General features: G+C 41.0%; 1 protein-coding gene across 12 annotated transcripts in view; it reads right to left on the reverse strand.

The window, feature by feature from the left end:
- Nucleotides 1-778: 778 nt before the first annotated feature.
- Nucleotides 779-25,170, reverse strand: part of ppip5k2 (diphosphoinositol pentakisphosphate kinase 2) — a 78,684-nt gene continuing 54,292 nt past the window's right edge. For 4 of the 12 annotated variants that reach the window (XM_041897369.2, XM_041897371.2, XM_041897375.2 and 1 more), the window contains 7 exons: nt 21,407-21,482; nt 14,615-14,734; nt 8,523-8,585; nt 7,512-7,532; nt 3,609-3,752; nt 3,430-3,525; nt 779-2,087 (listed from right to left, as the gene is read on the reverse strand). In XM_041897369.2, coding sequence (XP_041753303.1) covers nt 1,468-2,087; nt 3,430-3,525; nt 3,609-3,752; nt 7,512-7,532; nt 8,523-8,585; nt 14,615-14,734; nt 21,407-21,482 — 1,140 coding nt within the window. In that variant the 3' untranslated portion in view covers nt 779-1,467. The remainder of the gene's footprint in view (nt 2,088-3,429; nt 3,526-3,608; nt 3,753-7,511; nt 7,533-8,522; nt 8,586-14,614; nt 14,735-21,406; nt 21,483-25,170) is intronic. The other 8 variants (XM_041897379.2, XM_041897370.2, XM_041897380.2 and 5 more) reach the window with 5 other exon arrangements.

Consider the following 25,170-nt stretch of genomic DNA (forward strand, 5'->3'; position numbering starts at 1 on the left):
CACCGTATTGAGGGGAGGATGGATGGGGCCATGTATCGCGAGATCTTGGCCAACAACCTCCTTCCCTCAGTAAGAGCATAGAAGATGGGTTGTTGCTGGGTCTTCCAGCATGACAACGACCCAAAACACACAGCCAGAGCAACTAAGGAGTGGCTCCGTAAGAAGCATCTCAAGGTCCTGGAGTGGCCTAGCCAGTCTCCAGACCTGAACCCAATAGAAAATCTTTGGAGAGAGCTGAAAGTCCGTATTGCCCAGCGACAGCCCCGAAACCTGAAGGATCTGGAGAAGGTCTGTATGGAGGAGTGGGCCAAAATCCCTGCTGCAGTGTGTCCAAACCTGGTCAAGACCTACAGGAAACGTATGATCTCTGTAATTGCAAACAAAGGTTTCTGTACCAAATATTAAGTTCTGCTTTTCTGATGTATCAAATACTTATGTCATGCAATAAAATGCAAATTAATTACTTAAAAATCATACAATGTGATTTTCTGGATTTTTGTTTTAGATTCCGTCTCTCACAGTTGAAGTGTACCTATGATAAAAAATTACAGACCTCTACATGCTTTGTAAGTAGGAAAACCTGCAGAATCGGCAGTGTATCAAATACTTGTTCTCCCCACTGTATACTGTGTGAATAACCTGATCTAGAGGAATCTTTCCATAATTGTACCTCTCATACCAAAATGGTTTGCACAGACAACTAGAACTATTAATGACAGTTGTTGCACAACAAGTATAGCTTGTAGTAAAGAACAAATAAAGTGACAGTTAAATCAAAGATTTTCCCGGAATATTTATTCTGAATATGTACAACAATTATGTTTGATTACAATGTAATAAAGAGTGAAAACGATGGTCATTACAGTATTCATAAGGCTGACTCTTCCGGTTCCAGTTGCATGAATGGGAAATGAAGTGCAAGCTCAGAGTAGGTCTGAAAATATAGGTGGAAAACATATGTACCCTGTACAGGAAACAAGTACATTTTATCTGACTCTTTAAAAACATATATATTGGACCTTGTAGGCTCAAGATGAGCCAGAACATCCATTCCATTAGTCTCAGTTCTGGAATCCAGCGAGATGTGGGCAGCAGGATATTCAACATTTAAATTCTACACTGTACATCTGCATTACATTCAAATGTACAAGACGCTAAGCAACGGGTGAATCAAATGGGAAGCAGTCATACAGTAGCAAGACAATCACAAACACATTGCATGTCTTAGGGTAAGTGTGCCTTTTACACACACTGTGCAATAGTGACACCCTCCGGAAACGTTGGAACTTCATGAAATGACCATGTTGCAAGTTCAGCTAAGAGTAACAGCATTTTGTAACAAATATCCCTAGTCTAGACGGAGATTATATGTGATTTCTGAGAAATCAGGAATCTCAAAATATGGTTAATCTAATCCTAATTGTGTAACAATTGCAACACTGTTTTGACCTTGAACAGAACATTTGTTTATTTGGAGTCCAGCTTTGCCTCCCTTTCCTTGCTGGTGGTCAAAGACCTGGCACCTTCTCCAAGAGTACCTTTAGAAGTAAGTCCCTGGTGAACTTTGTCATGGGGTGAAGTCTTGGACCCCTTTTCTGTGGGGTCTAGTGATGTTACTTTACCACTTGGTGTATGCTGGGGAAACGTTTGTGGTAACACTTCACCACTCTGGATTTCTTTGGAAGGTGGGTGTGGGGACATTTTACAAGTCAGGTTATCTTGGGTAAGGTTCTTTGATGGCACTTTGCCACTTGGTGCACCTGGGGCAGGGGATTGTGGTGGCATGTCACCACTCTGGGTTTGTGGCGGTGCTTTGCAACTTTGGGCATCACGCTGCAGACTCAGCTCGCCCCATTTGTCTCCTGCGGTGTCGGGGGTTGAGGCCTCCAGTTTGTCATTGGGGGAGTGTTGAGTTGCTGAGAGACCAGCAGGAGGCTCCAGGTCCTCAGAGGTGGGTTGCAGGGCTGCTTTGCTTTCTGTGGTGGGCTGAGGGGGGGACTGCTGGGATGCTTTATCCCCAGCTGCAGCGTTTGGGGAAGGGCTGGCAGAGCCAGACCGGGGATCTTTGGTGGGCGATGAGCTGGTCCCTGTGAGGGAGAAAAGGAAGCGCAATGAGCATGGTCAACTGTGAGCATAGCTCCTCATACTGCTGGTGAAATGGAGTTCGGCTCATCTCAAGGTTGTAGAATTAATCTCCAGCTGTTACTGGGCTTTCAGATGTTTCAACTTGGCATTCTCCATTCACAAGAATATTGTGACTGAACAATAAGGTAAAATTCCAGTGGAAGGTCAACTTGAGAAAAAATGGTTCATCATTTCAAAATGAAACCACGTTCCTAATTATCCTGTTTAAGGAATATATTTTGGAGTGCAGACTTTAACAGTAGGCACGTCAAAAAACAGATAAAGCAACACCTCACGGCGCAACGCCTCTCCCCTATTTGACCAAGATAGTTTGTGTGTACGTATTGATATGTAGGCTACTTGTGCCTTATTTAAATTGATGTAGTTCTGTCCTTGAGCTGTTCTTGTCTATTAATGTTCTGTATTATGTCATGTGTCATGTTTTGTGTGGACCCCAGGAAGAGTAGCTGCTGCTTTCACAACAGCTAATGGGGACACTAATAAAATACCAAATAGCTTCATTTGCATATTCATGTGCATTTTAACACAATATTTCAGAAAAGGTGTAATACAAATAATCTCATGTCTACATTCAACTGGTAATGGTCATTTTGATAGATAAAGAATATATATATTTTATACTCTATTTGGTGTGGTGCCTGGCTTTATTAACCTAATTAACATAATTATGTAGTTCCACTTCTGTTGACATTCTAAAAACATTCCAGATGACAACACTTGTGTTACAGTATGATAGATTTTGATCAAGAAAAATCGGACCGTTTCAGACTCTGTCACATCCATAACGGGGAGTGTAACATCCATAATCGTCGCTTCTCCTCTCCAAAAGTAATAAATGTAAATTACAATCTTTTCAAAATGATTGTTTTTGTGTTCAGCCAAGCCTTTCATTCTAAAATGGCTATCCATGTTTTTTAACGTAAGACTTACAAACTCAGACTGCTAATATGTTCAGTCTCCCCAAAAAGCTTGTCCATTTCATGTCACATCCAAAAGCGTATTTTTTGCTTTATTTCTCCAATATGAACAAGTCCTTTTTTTTGTGTACTACAGCCAGCCACACACATCAAATATTTAAATTATGTTTTGTGTGTCCATTCTGTGAGAAATGTTGTTTGTGATACTGTGCAAATGTCACATCCATAATGCTGAAATAGCCCAAAGAATGGTCAAATAAAGAGCAAACACTTTCAGTTCAACAAAGAGTACAGGTCAGACAAACGGAACAAGCCTATTAGTTACTACTATAGCAAGTGATGGGTTATCAACACTTAAATCGTTTACCAGTTGCAGCCTTGTCCACATTCTTCTTGCCTTGTGTGAAAGGGCAGGGCAATATCTTTGCTGGAGTGTAAGTGTTCAAAGGAGTTTTCTTCCCAGCTGTCGAACACAAAAAAATAAATTGAGATGCGAGCATCGACAAATTACTGTTGATCATTTGTACGACGAGCAGCGATACGTACCTGGGGAGGAGGCAGAGATCTCCAGGAGTGACTCATGGGATGCAGCGATGGAAGCCAGGAAGTCGTCTATCTGTTTCAGCGAGAGCGAGTTGTGCAGGGTCTCCAGGGGGCATATGGACGGAACCATGGAGTACAACTCAAAACCTAGAGGGGGGAAATGCCTCCGGATGATAAGCCGACAATACAGAGAACACTACAAGCCCTCTGGAGACTAATCATGACAGAGAACATTGCATTATTTGGGGGGGGAATGAAAATCGGCAGACAAAATCACAACGCTTCCATTATCTCAAAGTGACAGCAAACAAAAACAAAACACTACCGAAAAACAGATCAGATCTGATTGAGGTGAATACTGTAGGATGATGGCAGACGTATGACACAAAGTATATCCCACTGAAAGCAATACCCATCACGACTGTCCCAGCCAGGATGAGAAGAAACACAAAAGTGAATGTTAACTTACCCTAGTTGTGATTACAGTTTGGTTTATAAAGCCTTAAAGCCTTTGATGGACGTGGGGGGAGATTTAATAAAGTGGTCTAACAAACACCACAATATTGTTCAGGGGAAAAGCTAGTGTTTTTTTTTTTTTACATTCGGTTTAAAGCTGCAATATGTAACGTTTTGGGCGACCTGACCAAATTAGCATAGAAATATGAGTCATACATCTCATTGAAAGCAAGTCTAAGAAGTGGTAGATCTGTTCTATGTGAGCTATTTCTATGCTTCCTGTTCTTAAGTTTCGTTTTTTGCATCTTTTACTTTCGGTTTTGTACATCAGCTTCAAACGGCTGAAAATACAATATTTTTGGTAATTGAAAAGAGATTTCACAGCGGTTTAGATTGCACAATGATTCTCTACAAGGATGAATGGAGCAAAGTACAGAGAGAACCTTGATGAAAACCTTCTCCAGAGCGCTCAGGGCCTCAGACTTGGGCGAAGGTTCACCTTGCTTGTTTTGCCACAAACTGAAATTAGGAGAACTATTAAAATTTTTGCAACCAGGAAATGGCGGAGTGATATCTGCATATTGCACGTTTAATAAAATACCATACTGTAAGAAAATTTCATAACTGTACATGCAACTATTTAAGACGTTTTAGAAATTACAATACACACAAAAGAACATGGGGCTTCTTTCCTTTTTCATCTTTTTTTCCAAGCCACTTGGCTCTTTGGTGGCTCTAGCACTATTCTTCAGTGGTAATCCATTAGTGACTGTGGGTAATACAGTGCATTCGGAAAGTATTCAGACCCCTTGACTTTTTCCACATTTTGTGACATTACAGCCTTGTTCTAAAATGAATTTTAAAAAATAAAAAACTCAATCTACACACAATACCCCATTATGACAAAGCGAAAACAGGTTGTTAGAAATTTTAGCAAATGTATCAAACAAAAAACAGAAATACCTTATTTACATAAGTATTCAGACCCTTTGCTATGTGACTCGAAATTGAGCTCAGGTGCATCCTGTTTCCATTGATCATCCTTGAAATGTTTCTACAACTTGATTGGAGTCCACCTGTGGTAAATTAAATTGATTGGACATGATTAGGAAAGACACACATGGTCTATATAAGGTCCCACAGTTGACAGTGCATGTTATAGCAGAAACCAAGCCATGAGGTCCAAGGAATTGTCCGTAGAGCTCCAAGACAGGATTGTGTCAAGGCACAGATCTGTGGAAGGGTACCAAAAAATTACTACAGCATTGAAGGTCCCCAAGAACACAGTGGCCTCCATCATTCTTAAATGGAAGAAGTTTGGAGCCTTCCTAGAGCTGGTCGCTGGCCCAAACTGAGCAATCAGCAGAGAAGGGCCTTGATCAAGGAGGTGACCAAGAACCCGATGGTCACTCTGACAGAGCTCTAGTGTTCCTCTGTGGAGATGGGTGAACCTTCCAGAAGGACAACCATCTCTGAAGCACTCCACCAATCAAGCCTTTATGGTAGAGTGGCCTGACGGAAGCCACTCCTCAGTAAAAGGCACATGATAACCCGCTTGGAGTTTGCCAAAAGGCACGTAAAGACTATCGGACCATGAGAAACAAGATTCTCTGGTCTGATGAAACCAAGATTGAACTCTTTGGCCTGAATGTCAAGCGTCACGTCTGGAGGAAACCTGGCACCATCCCTACGGTGAAGCGTGGTGGTGGCAGCATCATGCTGTGGGGATGTTTTTCAGCGGCAGGGACTGGGAGACTAGTCAGGATCGAGGGAAGGATGAACGGAGCAAAGTACAGAGAGATCCTTGATCCTTTTCCAGAATGATCAGGACCTCAGACTGGGGCGAAGGTTCACCTTCTAACAGGACAACAACCCTAAGCACACAGCCAAGACAACGCAGGAGTGGCTTCGGGACAAGTCTCAGAATGTCCTTGAGTGGCCCAGCCAGAGCCCGGACTTGAACCCGATTGAACATCTCTGGAGAGACCTGAAAATAGCTGTGCAGCGACGCTCCCCATCCAACCTGACAGAGCTTGAGAGGATCTGCAGAGAAGAATGGGAGAAACTCCACAAATACAGGTGTGCCAAGTTTGTAGCGTCATACCCAAGAAGACTCTAGGGTGTAATCGCTGCCAAAGGTGCTTCAACAAAGTACTGAGTAAAAGGTCTGAATACTTATGTAAATATTATATTTCTATTTTTTTTGCAAAAATCTCTAAAAAACTGTTTTTGCTTTGTCATCATGGGGTATTGTGTGTAGATTGATGAGGAAAAAAACGATTTAATCCATTTTAGAATAAGGCTGTAACGTAACAAAATGTGGAAAAAGTCAAGAGGTCTGAATACTTTCTGAATGCACTGTATACAATTGGAATTGGTTAGATATACTTAATTTCTAAATTATTGTAGAAAATATATAAATAAATAATAATAGTGTGTCTTTTCAAGACTGAAAGAGCTGCGGTAGATTCAGTTTCCAAAGCATATAGAATTTGACAGCTGAGAAGGTAACAAGTAACTGGGAAAATAATATTTAGGCAGTACAGTAACACCAACGCGCAAATAAATGTGTCTGAGACACTGCAGACAAAGGTGATGATGCAGAAAACATATACGGTTAGTATGTTGCAATGAGACATGGCTTCTCTGGTTAATACAACATGAGGGCAAAAGGGGGCATTTTTATGCTCACTAATAACAGCATCAAAATCTTCCCCATTTGCATGTCATTGAGGCAATTCATAGAACTAAATATGTTGCTAAATATAATTAACTAAATTCAATTGAGCTTATCATTTTAGGCAATAACCACATATTTGTATGAATACTCCCCAATGAGTCTAACACACCATGGATGAAAAAACCTTGGTACTCTGTACAAAGACACATTTTGAGATATGATAATTATGTAAATTAATGTTAAAAAATATTAGATTTGAACAAAGTTCCTTTATCAATAAAACCTTATTTGTTGGCCAAATAGAAATAAAATAATAAGTATATTTGCAGGGATGTAATAACACAGTAATTACACTATGATCCCTCAGGAAAAGGTATAGATTGGCTCTTCCCCCTTTCTTATTAAACGTATCTTATTTGACCTTATTTTCCCTATAACAAGTAAATATATATTCATAATATTTATATATGTATCCTAGAAATTCACAGTAATAATGATAACAAATCTTAATATTTTATCAATAAATATACTAAACCTTTTTTGGACTGTAGGACATGCACTGTATGCCTGTGGCTTAGAGGATTTATTATAGATAGCACCTCACAACAGCACCAAATAGAAATATACATTTTCATGAGCAAGAGTGTTCTGGGGGGGCAGGACTAAGAAAGATCAAGGAAGCTGAACTATACACAACAGAAAAACTAAAAACACCAAACAATGTTCAGACAAGATATAAATGGGTAAATTACACATAATAAAACACTTACCACAGAACATACTGGAAAAGACTGACCCATTTAGAAAAGCAGAAGAAAAACAACGATAACCCAAAATTATCAAATTAGTGCAAATTGGTTTAATGTACAAAGAACGTACTTTAACTACAAAATCATATTTTGTTGCATCAAAATTAGAGTCAACCACAAGCTGAGGTGGCTGACAGGTTTATGCGGACCAAATGTAAGAAAATATGAATCCCAGATATCACATTATGATTTCAAATTTCAAAAGTTGCCTTTACATCTAAAACAATTAAGGAAAAGTGCAATAGATACTACAGCTATATTTGACTAGATTAGCAGCATTACTATATTTGACTAGATTAGCAGCATTACTATATTTGACTAAATTAACAGCATTCATATTTGACTAGATTAACAGCATTACTATATTTGCCCAGATTAACAGCATTACTAAATTAGATTAACCACATTACTATATTTTCCATAGATTAACGGCATTACTAAATTTGACTAGAATAACAGCATTACCATATTTGCCATAGATTCAAAACATTACTACATTTGACTAGATTAACGGTATAACTATAATTTGCCATACGTCTAAAGGAACATTTATAGATTGGCAACGTTCTTGTGATACAGTCACCCAACTCTCGACACAACAAAAGCCATCAAGAAGAAAAAAAAACATACCATTGAAGGCCATATTCGAGCCAAACAAACTACTAAAACTACAGCACTGCAACTATTAACATGAACAGATGAGCAGGGGACAGGACTAGCTAGTCACAAATAGTTCCATGAGGTCCTAAACTATAGGGTGACAAACATGAGGACTTTTCAGGCGAACAAAAGAAGCACATGGTCTTGGAAGTTTGCATGAGCATTCAGTAGTCTCAATGTTTATGATCACATTCCATGTGCACTGCTTTGACGCTAGCAGAGGATCTCATGGGGGAGGGAAGATTCTATCCAGACCAAAATAAACAGGGATGAGGTAAGGAGGTGCATCTTAATTAACAAAAGCAAACATACCATTGGTCGGGTGTCGCGCAAATGAGATAGAAAATCGTTTTACAGCAGACCCACGCGTGGCCTCTGAGAAAGAGAAAAACAGGTACCTGAAATGTACAACAGCTAACAGAAATAGAGGTTAGGAAAAGGCTAAAGAAGTGAAGTATTAGAAGGCGTGCAGGAAAGAAGGGTGAGGAAAGGAACGTTTGTTTTAGTAGTGAGTTAACTGTTAGGATTCTCTCAGCCAGAGCAAGGTTTGTGAAGATTAACAATTATTATGGTTGTCTGGAAACATTTCTAAAAAGGCCAATGGACACCTGTACTGGTCCCCCACTTTATTGAACCTTGCATATAGCAGAATCAAACCCAAACCACATCTACTGTAGCTTCACCACCTGCCTTCCACCAACTAGTTTTCCTACAATTACCTTGCTGGTGCTTCAGCATCTTTTCAGTGCTACAAATGATTAACTAATGTCCAACTTTCCACACATTACAGTATAAATAGGATACATTCTATGTGACTGTGCAAAGAATCCTGGATTTTATGGGTTAAATCAATTAAAAGTTTGATGATCCTGATCAATTTGCTTCAAACTAAGGAAAAGCTGTTCATTTGGACAGCCATAATCTTAGAAATTTTGATTTTCTTCATGACATTATTTCAGCAAGCCATGACACCCACCATCTCTGATTGTTCTGAAATCATTTCTGTAGTTATAAACAGATAAGATTAGCATCCCTGAAACGTTATTTTAATTTTAATTTAATCTCTGAGAAATTGCACCCAAATTGGACCTTTTGATTTGCGGGATTCAGATAATATTCAACAAATACAGTATAGTACCCAACATCCGATTGGACTAAACTTCCTCCCATTGAGTAAGACATGAAGCCACCCACGGACCCACGGACCCCCGCGCCAATCCCACCTCAACAACCAGTATATAGTATCAGTTCTCTACGTTTGAAAAGTAGTATGAAGCTGCGGTTTGTTGTATTGCTTCTTCATCTTTTGTAATGCATTTCCTGTGAATCTGGTGATTTTTTTTTATTTTTTTTAACTTGTATTTACCAGAAATCAGTGTGAAAGTACCAGGTTCTGCCCACTAGATCCCACTGTTTCCTGCTACTGCCACTACACACTTGTATCCACTTTCCTGGTCTGTTGTGTTTATTAAAAATGGAACACAACATTTTCTTTGCAACTTTGGGTAGAAAACCAATAGCTTTTGCTCATAAATTGTGAGGTCAAGCCAGTCCTCCATGAAAGCAATTCAGTTTGTCCTTCTCTTAGCAACCTAATGCTTCAACCCAACTCTCCTTGAACAGTCCAACAAGTGGCCTCTCTCATTAGTTATTCCTACGCAATTCTCATATGAAGACTTTTTCTACAAGCCCAAAACTTGTGACAACCCTAATCAAATTATAAACCATTGCAAGGCAGTTGTATGTTTTTCAATACAATTATTAGAAAACATCTCTATATTTAGTGTGATTACTGACATTTACCATTAAACCTACCCAGCCCAATACCATTACCCTTGCAAAACACTATACAGTATGTGTTTGGGACTTTTACAATTGAAACCATAAGAATTGCTGTAGCCTAATGGTTTGCTTGTTTGCCAGGAATGGTCCATACCTTTCTTGAAGGGAATAAAACACACACACACACACACACACACACACACACACACACACACACACACACACACACACACGAGGGGCCATTTCCTGGACACAAATTAAGCCTAAGAGAAGGAAAAACTCGCGGCTGAGTCGTGAGGATAACCGCACTATTTATTTTCATGAGCAAAAGCTATTGGTTTTCTACCCAAAGTTGCAAAGAAAATGTTGTGATCCATTTAATAAACACAAGAGACAAGCAACATTGATAAAAGTATCAGGAACAGCGGCATTTCATGGGCAAAACTTGGTACTTTCACGCTAATTTATAGTAAATAATACAAGCGACTTCAATGGCTAATTTCACTGAACAAAAAAAACTAACATCACCAGATTCACAGGGAATACATTACAAAGGATGAAGACACAATAGTCCAAGCAGCAGCTCCATACTACTTGTCAAACAGAGACCTGATACTGTATACTGGTTGTTGGGATGGGATTGGTGTGGGGGGTCCGTGGGTGGCTTTTGACCATTTTATTGGATTCCTCATGTCTTACTCACAGTTAGGAAGAATTATGGTCTAAATCGGATGTTAGGTACTATATTTATTGAAGATACGAATCCTATAAATTAAAAAACTGACAATTTGGGTGCAATCAATTAGCTTAATTTCTCAGAGATCAAATTACACTATATACACAAAAGTATGTGGACACCCCTTCAAATTAGTGGATTTGGCTATTTCAGCCACACCCGTTGCTGACAGGTGTATAAAATCTAGCACACAGCCATGCAGTCTCCATAGACAAACCTTGGCAGTAGAATGGCCTTACTGAAGAGCTCAGTGATTATTATGATTAATTGTTTTGTAATTTTACCCCCTTTTTCGTGATATCCAAATAGGTAGTTACGATCTTGTCTCATCGCTGCAACTCCCCAACAGGCTCGGGAGAGGCAAAGGTCGAGTCATGCGTCCTCCGAAACATGACCCGCCAAGCCGCGCCGCTTCTTAACACCTGCTTGCTTAACCCGGTAGCCAGCCGCACCAATGTTTTGGAGGAAACACCATTCAACTGAAGTCAGCTTGCCCGGCCCTCCACAAGGAGTCGCTAGAGCGCGATGAGCCAAGGAAATCCCCCCGGCCAAACCCTCCCCTAACCTGGACGACGCTGGGCCAATTGTGCGCCGCCCTATGGGACTCACGGTCACGGCCGGCTGTGACACAGCCTGGGATCGAACCACATGCAGTAGTGACGTCTCAACACTTCGATGCAGTACCTTAGACCGCTGCGCCACTTGGGAGGCCAAGCTCAGTGACTTTCAACGTGGCACTGTCATAGGATGCCACCTTTCCAACAATCTATTCGTCAAATTTTTGCCCTGCTAGAGCTGCCCCGGTCAACTTTAAGTGCTGTTATTGTGAAGTGGAAACATCTAGGAGCAACAACGACTCAGCCGCGAATTGGTAGGCCACACAAGCTAACAGAACGGGACCGCAGAGCGCTGAAGCGCGTATCACGTAAAAATCGCCTGTCCTCGGTTGCAACACTCACTACCGAGTTCCAAACGGCCTCTGGAAGCAAACGTCAGCACAAGAACTGTTCGTCGGGAGCTTCATGAAATGGATTTTCATGGCCGAGCAGCCACACACAAGCCTAAGATCACCATGCGCAATGCCAAGCGTCGCCTGGAGTGGTGTAAAGCTCACTCCCATTGGACTCTGGAGTAGTGGAAACATATTTTCTGGAGTGAGATGAATCACGCTTCACCATCTGGCATTCTGACGGACGAATCTGGGTTTGGCGGATGCCAGGAGAACGCTACCTGCCCCAATGCATAGTGCCAACTGTAAAGTTTGGTGGAGAGGAATAATGGTCTGGGGCTGTTTTTCATGGTTCGGGCTAGGCCCCTTAGTTCCAGTGAAGGGAAATCTTAACGCTACAGCATACAATGACATTCTATACGATTCTGTGCTTTTTGGCAACAGATTGGGGAATGCCCTTTCCTGTTTCAGCATGACAATGCCCCCGTGCACAAAGCGAGGTCCATACAGAAATGGTTTGTCGAGATCGGTGTGGAAGAACTTGACTGGCCTGCACAGAGCCCTGATCTTAACCCCATCGTACACCTTTGGGATGAATTGGAACGCTGACTGCGAGCCAGGCCTAATCACCCAACATCAGTGCCCGACCTCACTAATGCTCATGGCTGAATGGAAGCAAGTCCCCGCAGCAATGTTCCAACATCTAGTGGAATGCCTTCCCAGAAGAGTGGAAGCTGTTATAGCAGCAAAGGGGAGACCAACTCCATATTAATGCCCATGATTTTGGAATGAGATGTTCGACGAGCAGGTGTCCCCATATTTCTGGTAATGTAGTGTATATTTCAACAGAATAATGTTTCAAGAATGCTAATCTTATCTGTTTTGAACTATACAAATTATTTCAGAACAATCTGAGATGGTGGGTTTCGAAATCCTATTTCTTGTGCTTATTGAGGTGGAATGACTCCGGCTTGAAATCAAATGCCCATGTAAATGACAACAGTGAAACAGTCTGTGAAAAAGTGCTATAACATGTGTTACTTAGTAACGTTCTAAAACTGGGTGAGCAATCAAATAAAAACTAAAATATAATCTACACCTTTATTCCACAGATCTGCCAGTATAATAGAAAAATAGTATTCTAAACTTTGTGGAATAGGCCTAACTGTTTTAATAAAAGCTATCAAAAATGTCTGGAAAGATCCAAAAGGATGATCTAAAATGCATAAAAATGCGGAAAAGCTACAAAGACTGCCATAAGAAAACGCCAAAAAATAATAATAATAATATTCATAAAATTACAATTCAGTATTTGTAGACTGTTTGAAGAGTGTAATATGGGAACAAAACCAGGGTTGGGGTCAATTCCATTTCAATTAAGTCAATTCAGGAAGTAAACTGAAATTCCAATTCCAATATATAATCGACTGAATTGAAATGGACCCCAACAAAAGGTCAAAATGTAGACATTAGTGGAGACACCTTACTAGTTTTGAAGGGAGCATTAAGTTTGCTAGCAAAAGCGGTGCGGTAGCTAACCAACTGTAAATAAGTTAATTGTTTCGCCCCACAATTAGCCAGCTAGCTACATTAATTAGCCAGTTAGCTTAAGCTATTTACAGGTAGTTAGCAACCGTTCACACACTTTTACTAGCTACATGTCGTGTCAAAAACATATCCCAAAAATGACGAGGTGTCCAGTTGTGATGACATTTTACCAATTGTGAAAAGCTCTATTTTCCAAGCATTTTACTACATATGAGCTTTACAGCTAGCAACAGTAACTTTAGTAATAAAGTTTTACATATTTCATTTGTAATACAAATTCCAAAAGAGTAAATTTCCTAAAAAAAAAAATCACTCATGATTTAAATTGATTCAATTAGTAAACATTTGCATTATTAATAAAAAGAAGAAATGATTGAAGGTAAACTGTGATTGAGGGCCAAGTCCTTACTTGAGATCCGCACACGCAACTCTTTGAAATCAAAGCAAAATGTATGCTTAGTTACATCTTAGTTACGTGTGCAGATGTCAGGTTCGGATTCTGTCCATAAGAAATTATTGTTTGCATGAGTAATAACGAAATAAAAAATAAAAAATGTAGTAATGAATGAAATAATGATTTTCACACATCACCATGTAATAAAGTACAATCGCATCTCATTGCCAAGCTAAATCGATATAGTACCAGATTTCTGAGACAGGAATATTCGACCAGCAATTAATTTGAATACTTTAATATGTATTTATTTATTTTACTAGGCAAGTCAGTTAAGAACAAATTCTTATTTACAATGACGGCCTACACCAGCCAAACCCGGACGACGCTGGGCCAATTGTGTGCCGCCCTATGGGACTCCCAATCACGGCCGGTTGTGATACAGCCTGGAATCGAACCAGGGGGTCTGTAGTGACGCCTCAAGCACTGAGATGCAGTGCCTTAGACCACTGCGCCACTCGGGAGCCCAATACGATCTTGATTATCAAAATAAGTTATGAGGGGGGGGTCTGTAGTGACGCCTCAAGCACTGCGATGCAGTGCCTTAGACCACTGACCACTCGGGAGCCCAATACGATCTTGATTATCAAAATAAGTTATGAGGGGGATCAGTACTGAGTACAACATTTTGCACAACTCCGGAAAAATCAATCTTATTTTGTATGAATAAACCTTAACTTCACTATCAAAACAATAGATTTCACTATATTAGCCAAAAAGCTGATGGATTATTGCAATTTCTTCTCCCAATAACATGAATTATGCTTCTGTCCAAAAACACAATATGTTAAACTAGGGGGACCAACACAAAGTGTCAGAATACATTCATATATTTCCTATTGAAATACACAGAAGGAAATTACAGGATTCCTTTAGAAAAATGAGCAAGGGTTCATCTTTTTTTTTTTAAGATGTGTGTGCGTGTTTGCACATACCATCTAAGAAGCCAGAAGAAGTCAGCTTTTTACGGTGCACGCGAGCATAATCTTGTAGGTTAGGAGCACTGGAGGAAGCCCCGAGCACCATGGTGCTAAAGAGACCAGCGCAATGAGACCCTGGTGGGAGTTAGAGAAGATACATACAACAACCATTTGGTCCACACCATTGGAATGCATGCAGCATGCATTTCTAGGAGATTCTTGCCACAAAAAGACTTTGTGCAGCCTCATAAGAGCATTCACATAACGACAGTAATGTCACTTGGCATGAGGATGGCATTGTGTGTGTGTGTGTGTGTGTGGTGGTGGGGGGGGGGGTGCATTTACATTACATTTTAGTCATTTAGCAGACGCTCTTACCCAGAGCGACTTACAGTTTAGTGAGTGCATACATTTTTCATACTTCTAGCGACTTTTAGGACAGCCAATAGCTACTTTCCTTACTGAGGAGTTGACAACACTGACTATGACTCATTTGTTCCCATTAGAAACGACAGGCTGTGGTCTATCTTGGTTTAGTTACACAAATATTTGGTTGTCCTGCACTAGAGTGCAAAAACAAAAATGTATATTACCAAAGTTTAGCATGTCTTTGCAGGGGGACTGCCAGTATAATATCATGTTGCTAGGAGAACGGTAATGTCAGCACTGAAGTGTGCAAGTAAATAGTTTTATAACTAACCCATTGTGCTATCTGTGGTGCAAGCTTACAAGCTAGTTAGCTAGAATCTTGTTGCAGCTAATGATAGCTAGCTAAATTAGCTTGTAGCTTGAGGCTATAAACACGTTCATATAGCGATACAATGAATGCTTTTATCTAAAAACAGTGAAAGTCTCTTTACTCCTCAACAACATCTTTGAGCACATCAAAAACTAACTTTTGGGCCGACATTATAGACCTGGGTTAATTGTAAAAACCTTCCTAGGAGCATTGTTCCATCTTCGAGCTGTTTACCAAAACCTTCGTTACTAAAACTTGCACTTGAAAATGCTTGTAATTTAACGACTGCCTCAGACCATTTGTATGATATTTAAGTGCATTGTTCGATTATTATTATTGCCCTCCCCTACACAACAAATATCTCTGCTAAACATACAGATAAACACTCATTCTATCTGTGCCGCTGATATCTTAAGAACAAAGTTATATACAGTACAAATACAAAGCTAGCAATTGTTACAAACTAGCCAAGCAAGGATAAAAAACGTTAAGCTACATATCAGGCCTACATATTTATATCATATTGAGTTCTAGTTTGCAGGCTTATGTAATTGTGCCTCAATACATTTAACGATGCGTAAAACGTGCGCAATGATGTGCCAAATCTGTGATTTAGTGCATTATCATAGGGTAAGCCATTCGAATAAGCGGACTCGGTATTTGCAGCCACAGGTGATAGTTTCTCCATGAGCTGGTCCGCCGTCATTATTGTGCATTCATTCTAAATGGGAGGTTAAGAATTTGAACGGAGAAAGCTGATCCGAGAGCAGCGCTGCCTTCTTTCGATCCTTTCTGTACTGACACACGCTCCGACGACGCACTTACAGTGTTATTTACATGGTGTTTTGGGTAACGCATGTAAAGAGGCACTTAGCGAGTGTTATCTACTTGGTGTTTTGGGAAACGCATGTAAAGAGGCACTTAGCGAGTGTTATCTACATGGTGTTTTGGGAAACGCATTTAAAGAGGCACTTAGTGAGTGTTATCTACGTGGTGTTTTGGGAAACGCATGTAAAGAGGCACTTAGCGAGTGTTATCTACGTGGTGTTTTGGGAAACGCATGTAAAGAGGCACTTAGCGAGTGTTATCTACGTGGTGTTTTGGGAAACGCATGTAAAGAGGCACTTAGCGAGTGTTATCTACGTGGTGTTTTGGGAAACGCATGTAAAGAGGCACTTAGCGAGTGTTATCTACGTGGTGTTTTGGGAAACGCATGTAAAGAGGCACTTAGCGAGTGTTATCTACGTGGTGTTTTGGGAAACGCATGTAAAGAGGCACTTAGCGAGTGTTATCTACGTGGTGTTTTGGGAAACGCATGTAAAGAGGCACTTAGCGAGTGTTATCTACGTGGTGTTTTGGGAAACGCATGTAAAGAGGCACTTAGCGAGTGTTATCTACGTGGTGTTTTGGGAAACGCATGTAAAGAGGCACTTAGCGAGTGTTATCTACATGGTGTTTTGGGAAACGCATGTAAAGAGGCACTTAGCGAGTGTTATCTACGTGGTGTTTTGGGAAACGCATGTAAAGAGGCACTTAGCGAGTGTTATCTACGTGGTGTTTTGGGAAACGCATGTAAAGAGGCACTTAGCGAGTGTTATCTACGTGGTGTTTTGGGAAACACATGTAAAGAGGCACTTAGCGAGTGTTATCTACGTGGTGTTTTGGGAAACGCATGTAAAGAGGCACTTAGCGAGTGTTATCTACATGGTGTTTTGGGAAACGCATGTAAAGAGGCACTTAGCGAGTGTTATCTACTTGGTGTTTTGGGAAACGCATGTAAAGAGGCACTTAGCGAGTGTTATCTATGTGGTGTTTTGGGAAACGCATGTAAAGAGGCACTTAGCGAGTGTTATCTACGTGGCGTTTTGGGAAACGCATGTAAAGAGGCACTTAGCGAGTGTTATCTACTTGGCGTTTTGGGAAACGCATGTAAAGAGGCACTTAGCGAGTGTTATCTACATGGTGTTTTGGGTAACGCATGTAAAGAGGCACTTAGCGAGTGTTATCTACGTGGTGTTTTGGGAAACGCATGTAAAGAGGCACTTAGCGAGTGTTATCTACTTGGTGTTTTGGGAAACGCATGTAAAGAGGCACTTAGCGAATGTTATCTACGTGGTGTTTTGGGAAACGCATGTAAAGAGGCACTTAGCGAGTGTTATCTACTTGGTGTTTTGGGAAACGCATGTAAAGAGGAACTTAGCGAGTGTTATCTACTTGGTGTTTTGGGAAACGCATGTAAAGAGGCACTTAGCGAGTGTTATCTACTTGGTGTTTTGGGAAACGCATGTAGAGGCACTTAGCGAGTGTTATCTACATGGTGTTTTGGGAAACGCATGTAAAGAGGCACTTAGCGAGTGTTATCTACTTGGTGTTTTGGGAAACGCATGTAAAGAGGCACTTAGCGAGTGTTATCTACTTGGTGTTTTGGGAAACGCATGTAAAGAGGCACTTAGCGAGTGTTATCTACTTGGTGTTTTGGGAAACGCATGTAAAGAGGCACTTAGCGAGTGTTATCTACATGGTGTTTTGGGAAACGCATGTAAAGAGGCACTTAGCGAGTGTTATCTACTTGGTGTTTTGGGAAACGCATGTAAAGAGGCACTTAGCGTAGTGTTATCTACGTGGTGTTTTGGGAAACGCATGTAAAGAGGCACTTAGCGAGTGTTATCTACGTGGTGTTTTGGGAAACGATGTAAAGAGGCACTTAGCGAGTGTTATCTACGTGGTGTTTTGGGAAACGCATGTAAAGAGGCACTTAGCGAGTGTTATCTACGTGGCGTTTTGGGAAACGCATGTAAAGAGGCACTTAGCGAGTGTTATCTACTTGGCGTTTTGGGAAACGCATGTAAAGAGGCACTTAGCGAGTGTTATCTACATGGTGTTTTGGGAAACGCATGTAAAGAGGCACTTAGCGAGTGTTATCTACGTGGTGTTTTGGGAAACGCATGTAAAGAGGCACTTAGCGAGTGTTATCTACTTGGTGTTTTGGGAAACGCATGTAAAGAGGCACTTAGCGAGTGTTATCTACTTGGTGTTTTGGGAAACGCATGTAAAGAGGCACTTAGCGAGTGTTATCTACTTGGTGTTTTGGGAAACGCATGTAAAGAGGAACTTAGCGAGTGTTATCTACTTGGTGTTTTGGGAAACGCATGTAAAGAGGCACTTAGCGAGTGTTATCTACTTGGTGTTTTGGGAAACGCATGTAGAGGCACTTAGCGAGTGTTATCTACATGGTGTTTTGGGAAACGCATGTAAAGAGGCACTTAGCGAGTGTTATCTACTTGGTGTTTTGGGAAACGCATGTAAAGAGGCACTTAGCGAGTGTTATCTACTTGGTGTTTTGGGAAACGCATGTAAAGAGGCACTTAGCGAGTGTTATCTACTTGGTGTTTTGGGAAACGCATGTAAAGAGGCACTTAGCGAGTGTTATCTACATGGTGTTTTGGGAAACGCATGTAAAGAGGCACTTAGCGAGTGTTATCTACTTGGTGTTTTGGGAAACGCATGTAAAGAGGCACTTAGCGAGTGTTATCTACTTGGTGTTTTGGGAAACGCATGTAAAGAGGCACTTAGCGAGTGTTATCTACATGGTGTTTTGGGAAACGCATGTAAAGAGGCACTTAGCGAGTGTTATCTACTTGGTGTTTTGGGAAACGCATGTAAAGAGGCACTTAGCGAGTGTTATCTACTTGGTGTTTTGGGAAACGCATGTAAAGAGGCACTTAGCGAGTGTTATCTACATGGTGTTTTGGGAAACGCATGTAAAGAGGCACTTAGCGAGTGTTATCTACTTGGTGTTTTGGGAAACGATGTAAAGAGGCACTTAGCGAGTGTTATCTACTTGGTGTTTTGGGAAACGCATGTAAAGAGGCACTTAGCGAGTGTTATCTACATGGTGTTTTGGGAAACGCATGTAAAGAGGCACTTAGCGAGTGTTATCTACATGGTGTTTTGGGAAACGCATGTAAAGAGGCACTTAGCGAGTGTTATCTACATGGTGTTTTGGGAAACGCATGTAAAGATGCACTTAGCGGAGTGTTATCTACATGGTGTTTTGGGAAACGCATGTAAAGAGGCACTTAGCGAGTGTTATCTACTTGGTGTTTTGGAAACACATGTAAAGAGGCACTTAGCGAGTGTTATCTACATGGTGTTTTGGGAACGCATGTAAAGATGCACTTAGCGAGTGTTATCTACATGGTGTTTTGGGAAACGCATGTAAAGATGCACTTAGCGAGTGTTATCTACATGGTGTTTTGGGAACGCATGTAAAGAGGCACTTAGCGAGTGTTATCTACATGGTGTTTTGGGAAACGCATGTAAAGAGGCACTTAGCGAGTGTTATCTACATGGTGTTTTGGGAAACGCATGTAAAGAGGCACTTAGCGAGTGTTATCTACATGGTGTTTTGGGAAACGCATGTAAAGATGCACTTAGCGAGTGTTATCTACATGGTGTTTTGGGAAACGCATGTAAAGAGGCACTTAGCGAGTGTTATCTACATGGTGTTTTGGGAAACGCATGTAAAGAGGCACTTAGCGAGTGTTATCTACATGGTGTTTTGGGAAACGCATGTAAGAGAGGCACTTAGCGAGTGTTATCTACGTGGTGTTTTGGGAAACGCATGTAAAGAGGCACTTAGCGAGTGTTATCTACATGGTGTTTTGGGAAACGCATGTAAAGAGGCACTTAGCGAGTGTTATCTACGTGGTGTTTTGGGAAACGCATGTAAAGAGGCACTTAGCGAGTGTTATCTACATGGTGTTTTGGGAAACGCATGTAAAGAGGCACTTAGCGAGTGTTATCTACATGGTGTTTTGGGAAACGCATGTAAAGAGGCACTTAGCGAGTGTTATCTACATGGTGTTTTGGGAAACGATGTAAAGAGGCACTTAGCGAGTGTTATCTACATGGTGTTTTGGGAAACGCATGTAAAGAGGCACTTAGCGAGTGTTATCTACGTGGTGTTTTGGGAAACGCATGTAAAGAGGCACTTAGCGAGTGTTATCTACATGGTGTTTTGGGAAACGCATGTAAAGAGGCACTTAGCGAGTGTTATCTACGTGGTGTTTTGGGTAACGCATGTAAAGAGGCACTTAGCGAGTGTTATCTACATGGTGTTTTGGGAAACGCATGTTACAGCTTCTTCGGTCGTTATGAACAATGCATCGTTAGAACATTCGTAAAAGCCTAACTTCCAACGCTAGTCGGGAAACCTGACCCAGGTCACTGCAAGTTAATAACTATGTACTGTCCTCTAACCATTAGGCTATTATACAGTTACTACGTATCTTGATAACTGTCATTTTCATTGCACAGCTAATTATGACTATACCCAGACAAACTACTAACTACTAGATACCGTCACAAATAATACGATCAAATTAAAGAGAAATAAATAAATAACACAATTCAAACATAATAATAAATAGTTTGTAATATCAAACTTTGTATCACTTTAGTAAACAAAGATAAGACTCAAGATAAAAGTGAATGAAAAGAATGAATGTGTAGGACAGCCATATCTAAAATGGTAGCCATCAACAAATCCCAAATATTCTGCTAAGAATTTGCTGTGGCGACAACATTTTAGGTCACTAAGGACATTACCAGCATGTATGAGAAATTGAGTCAGCACTGTATTAGTTGTGTGGCAAAAATCTTTGTCTAAAGTATGCTTAACAGCTTGTATTACTTGCTCAAACAAGCTCCACATCACAGATTTAGTAATTGATCATTCAGTGTGAAGAGAGCAGCCAGTGCATTATACTTCAGGTGCTTGAGACTCCGTCAACACAAAGCAAAGACTTGAGATGCAGCAGAAAACATACAGTACAGAACAAATCCGACATCCTAAAAAGTTACTTCCAATATTTGCCCTCACATTGATGTTGCGCTAAAGTAATGTGAGGACACTAAAACATTTGAAAACTAGGGATATAATGAAACATCTAAATCACATTCTTTTAAAATATAGAATTTTCATATTTAAACATTTCTTAATAATATAACGTGATAAATGGGGGCAAATTTGTTTCAAATGTCCTAAAAGTGGTGATTATGCTTACCTACTCCCGGGGTGAGTTTGTGTTCAGAGTATAGTCTACCAGGTCGCTGTGCATGGGCATTGTTCTCTGACAGAACCTTGAGGAGAAAAAATAACAATATTACCACATTTCACTGAAACTCCACAACCTTACTGAAACAGATGCCTTTTTCTGGACAGAAATGTTAATAAGCAGCACTGGGAAATGTTAGTGCAGACGCCAACAAAGACTAATCAGCAGAAGAAAAGAAAGATGGAACATGCAACATCCCCATGGCCACACAGAGACCACGCCACGTGAGAGGTTGGTAATTACACAGCGGGTGATAGAGTAGCAGGAATTGAGGGATGAGGGTGAGAGTGTTGCAGGAGTTGAGAGATGAGGGTAAGAGAGTTGCAGGAGTTGAGGAATGAGGGTGAGAGAGATGCAGGAGTTGAGGGATGAAGGTGAGAGAGATACAGGAGTTGAGGGATGAGGGTGAGAGTGTTGCAGGAGTTGAGGGATGAGGGTGAGAGTGTTGCAGGAGTTGAGGGATGAGGGTGAGAGAGATGCAGGAGTTGAGGGATGAGGGTGAGAGAGATGCAGGAGTTGAGGGATGAGGGTGAGAGAGATGCAGGAGTTGAGGGATGAGGGTGAGAGTGTTGCAGGAGTTGAGGGATGAGGGTGAGAGTGTTGCAGGAGTTGAGGGATGAGGGTGAGAGAGATGCAGGAGTTGAGGGATGAGGGTGAGAGAGATGCAGGAGTTGAGGGATGAGGGTGAGAGAGATGCAGGAGTTGAGGGATGAGGGTGAGAGAGATGCAGGAGTTGAGGGATGAGGGTGAGAGAGATGCAGGAGTTGAGGGATGAGGGTGAGAGAGATGCAGGAGTTGAGGGATGAGGGTGAGAGAAATGCAGGAGGTGAGGGTGAGAGAGATGCAGGAGTTGAGGGATGAGGGTGAGAGAGATGCAGGAGTTGAGGGATGAGGGTGAGAGATGCAGGAGGTGAGGGTGAGAGAGATGCAGGAGTTGAGGGATGAGGGTGAGAGAGATGCAGGAGTTGAGGGATGAGGGTGAGAGAGATGCAGGAGGTGAGGGTGAGAGAGATGCAGGAGTTGAGGGATGAGGGTGAGAGAGATGCAGGAGTTGAGGGATGAGGGTGAGAGAGATGCAGGAGTTGAGGGATGAGGGTGAGAGAGATGCAGGAGTTGAGGGATGAGGGTGAGAGAGATGCAGGAGTTGAGGGATGAGGGTGAGAGATATGCAGGAGTTGAGGGATGAGGGTGAGAGAGATGCAGGAGTTGAGGGATGAGGGTGAGAGAGATGCAGGAGTTGAGAAATTAGGGTGAGAGATGCAGGAGTTGAGGGATGAGGGTGAGAGAGATGCAGGAGTTGAGGGATGAGGGTGAGAGAGATGCAGGAGTTGAGGGATGAGGATGGACATGGCAACAGAAAACAATAAAGACTGCACAACTTTAACCAAGATACACATTACACACGTGTCAAAACAAAAGGTCAAAGTGAAGACAAAACATGAAGAAGAAAGAAGTTGAGGGTTTTGGTGTTCTCATTTTCCTTTCCAAGATGTTAATATCACCGTTTCGTGCACGGACAAAGAAAACGAGACAAACTTGAAATGAGCGGATCCTCTGCCCCTTTTTTTTTTTTTTTTTGAGTGAAGGGAGGTAGAGGTGGAGTGGGGCGGACCTCACAGCAGGATCCTGGTCTGGGTCAGTGGGTTGAAGACCATGAGCACACTATGAGCCCATTCTCACACCTCACAGAGCTCACCTGGAGGGCCAGGGAGGGTAACCCCTGTCTAGTAAGGCAGCAGACCCTCTTTAGTGACTACCATCAACCAGGCTCCATAGAGAAAACACACATTACAGTAAGTGGTGCTTTTATATTGAATTTATTTTACCCTTATTTTACCAGGTGAGTTGACTGAGAACATATTCTCATTTACAGCAACGACCTGGGGAATAGCTACAGGGGAGAGAGGGGGGATGAATGAGCCAATTGGAAGCCTCTTCTAGCACAGCTGCTGTGAGGGTCTGTTCAACCCCTTGGAGAGCTGGCCTAGCCGACTGAGTTTGGCTGAGAGACTCGTGATGGTGTCACCTCTACACCAGTGAGATAAAGAGTTTCTCTGAAAATCTCTCAAATGCCAGTCAGAGGCAAATGTACATAAAATTGTCCTTCGTTGTATGTTTGACCAGTCTAATGATGTACAGTAGGGTATACCCTATACGATATAGTTCTACTAAATGACATCAGTGTGAAGTAAATGTAGACGGTTAGATACTGTACAGACGGTGTGATGAAGACATTTAAAGTGCCGCCACACATACAGCCATAATATAATACATACTATTATAATATACAATAAACTATAATACATACTATTATAATATACAATAAACTATAATACATACTATTATAATATACAATAAACTAATACATACTATTATAATATACAATAAACTATAATACATACTATTATAATATACAATAAACTATAATACATACTATTATAATATACAATAAACTATAATACATACTATTATAATATACAATAAACTATAATACATACTATTATAATATACAATATTCTATAATACATACTATTATAATATACAATATTCTATAATACATCTAATAATAATATACAGCACATTCGGAAAGTATTCAGACCCCTTGACCTTTTCCACATTTTGTTACGTTAGTCTTATTCTAAAAATAGATTAAATTGTTCATTTTTTTCCCTCAATCTACACACAATAACCCATAATGACAAAGCAAAAACAGGTTTTTAGAAATGTTCGCACATTTATAAAAATACTGAAATAACATATTTACATAAGTATTCAGACCCTTTACTCAGTACTTTGTTGAAGCACCTTTGGCAGCGATTACAGCCTCGAGTCTTCTTGGGTATGACGCTACAAGCTTGGCACACCTGTATTTGGGGAGTTTCTCCCATTCTTCTCTGCAGATCCTCTCAAGCTCTGTCAGGTTGGATGGGGAGCGTCGCTGCACAGCTATTTTCAGGTCTCTCCAGAGATGTTTGATCGGAAGGTTCTCCCATCTCCACAGAGGAACTCTGGAGCTCTGTCAGAGTGATCATCGGGTTCTTGGTCACCTCCCTGACCAAGGCCCTTCTGGCCCCGATTGCTCAGTTTGGCCGGGCAGCCAGCTCTAGGAAGGCTCCAAACTTATTCCATTTAAGAATGATGGAGGCCACTGTGTTCTTGGGGATCTTCAATGGAGCAGACATTTTTTGGTACCCTTCCCCAGATCTGTGCATCGACACAATCCTATCTCGGAGCTCTACAGATAATTCCTTTGACCTCATGGCTTGGTTTTTGCTCTGACATGCACTGTCAACTGTGTGACCTTATATAGACAGGTGTGTGCCTTTCCAAATCATGTCCAATCATTTGAATTTACCACAGTTGGACTCCAATCAAGTTGTAGAAACATCTCAATGGAAACAGGATGCACCTGAGCTCAATTTCGAGTCTCATAGCAAAGGGTCTGAATACTTCAGTAAATAAGGTATGTATTTTTTATTTTTTATACATTTGCAACCATTTTTGCTTTGTCATTATGGGGTATTGTGTGCAGATAATCAATTTTAGAATGAGGCTGTAACGTAACAAAATGTGGAAAAAGGGGTCTGAATACTTTCCGAATGCACTGTATAATATACTATAATACATACTATAATATAATACATACTACTATAATATTCTATAATACATACTATTATTGATCACTGCTATAATTGAAAGCAATTGCTTTTCTA

Source organism: Coregonus clupeaformis, chromosome 15 (genome assembly GCF_020615455.1).
Source record: "Coregonus clupeaformis isolate EN_2021a chromosome 15, ASM2061545v1, whole genome shotgun sequence".
In the NCBI taxonomy this organism is placed as follows: Eukaryota; Metazoa; Chordata; class Actinopteri; order Salmoniformes; family Salmonidae; genus Coregonus; species Coregonus clupeaformis.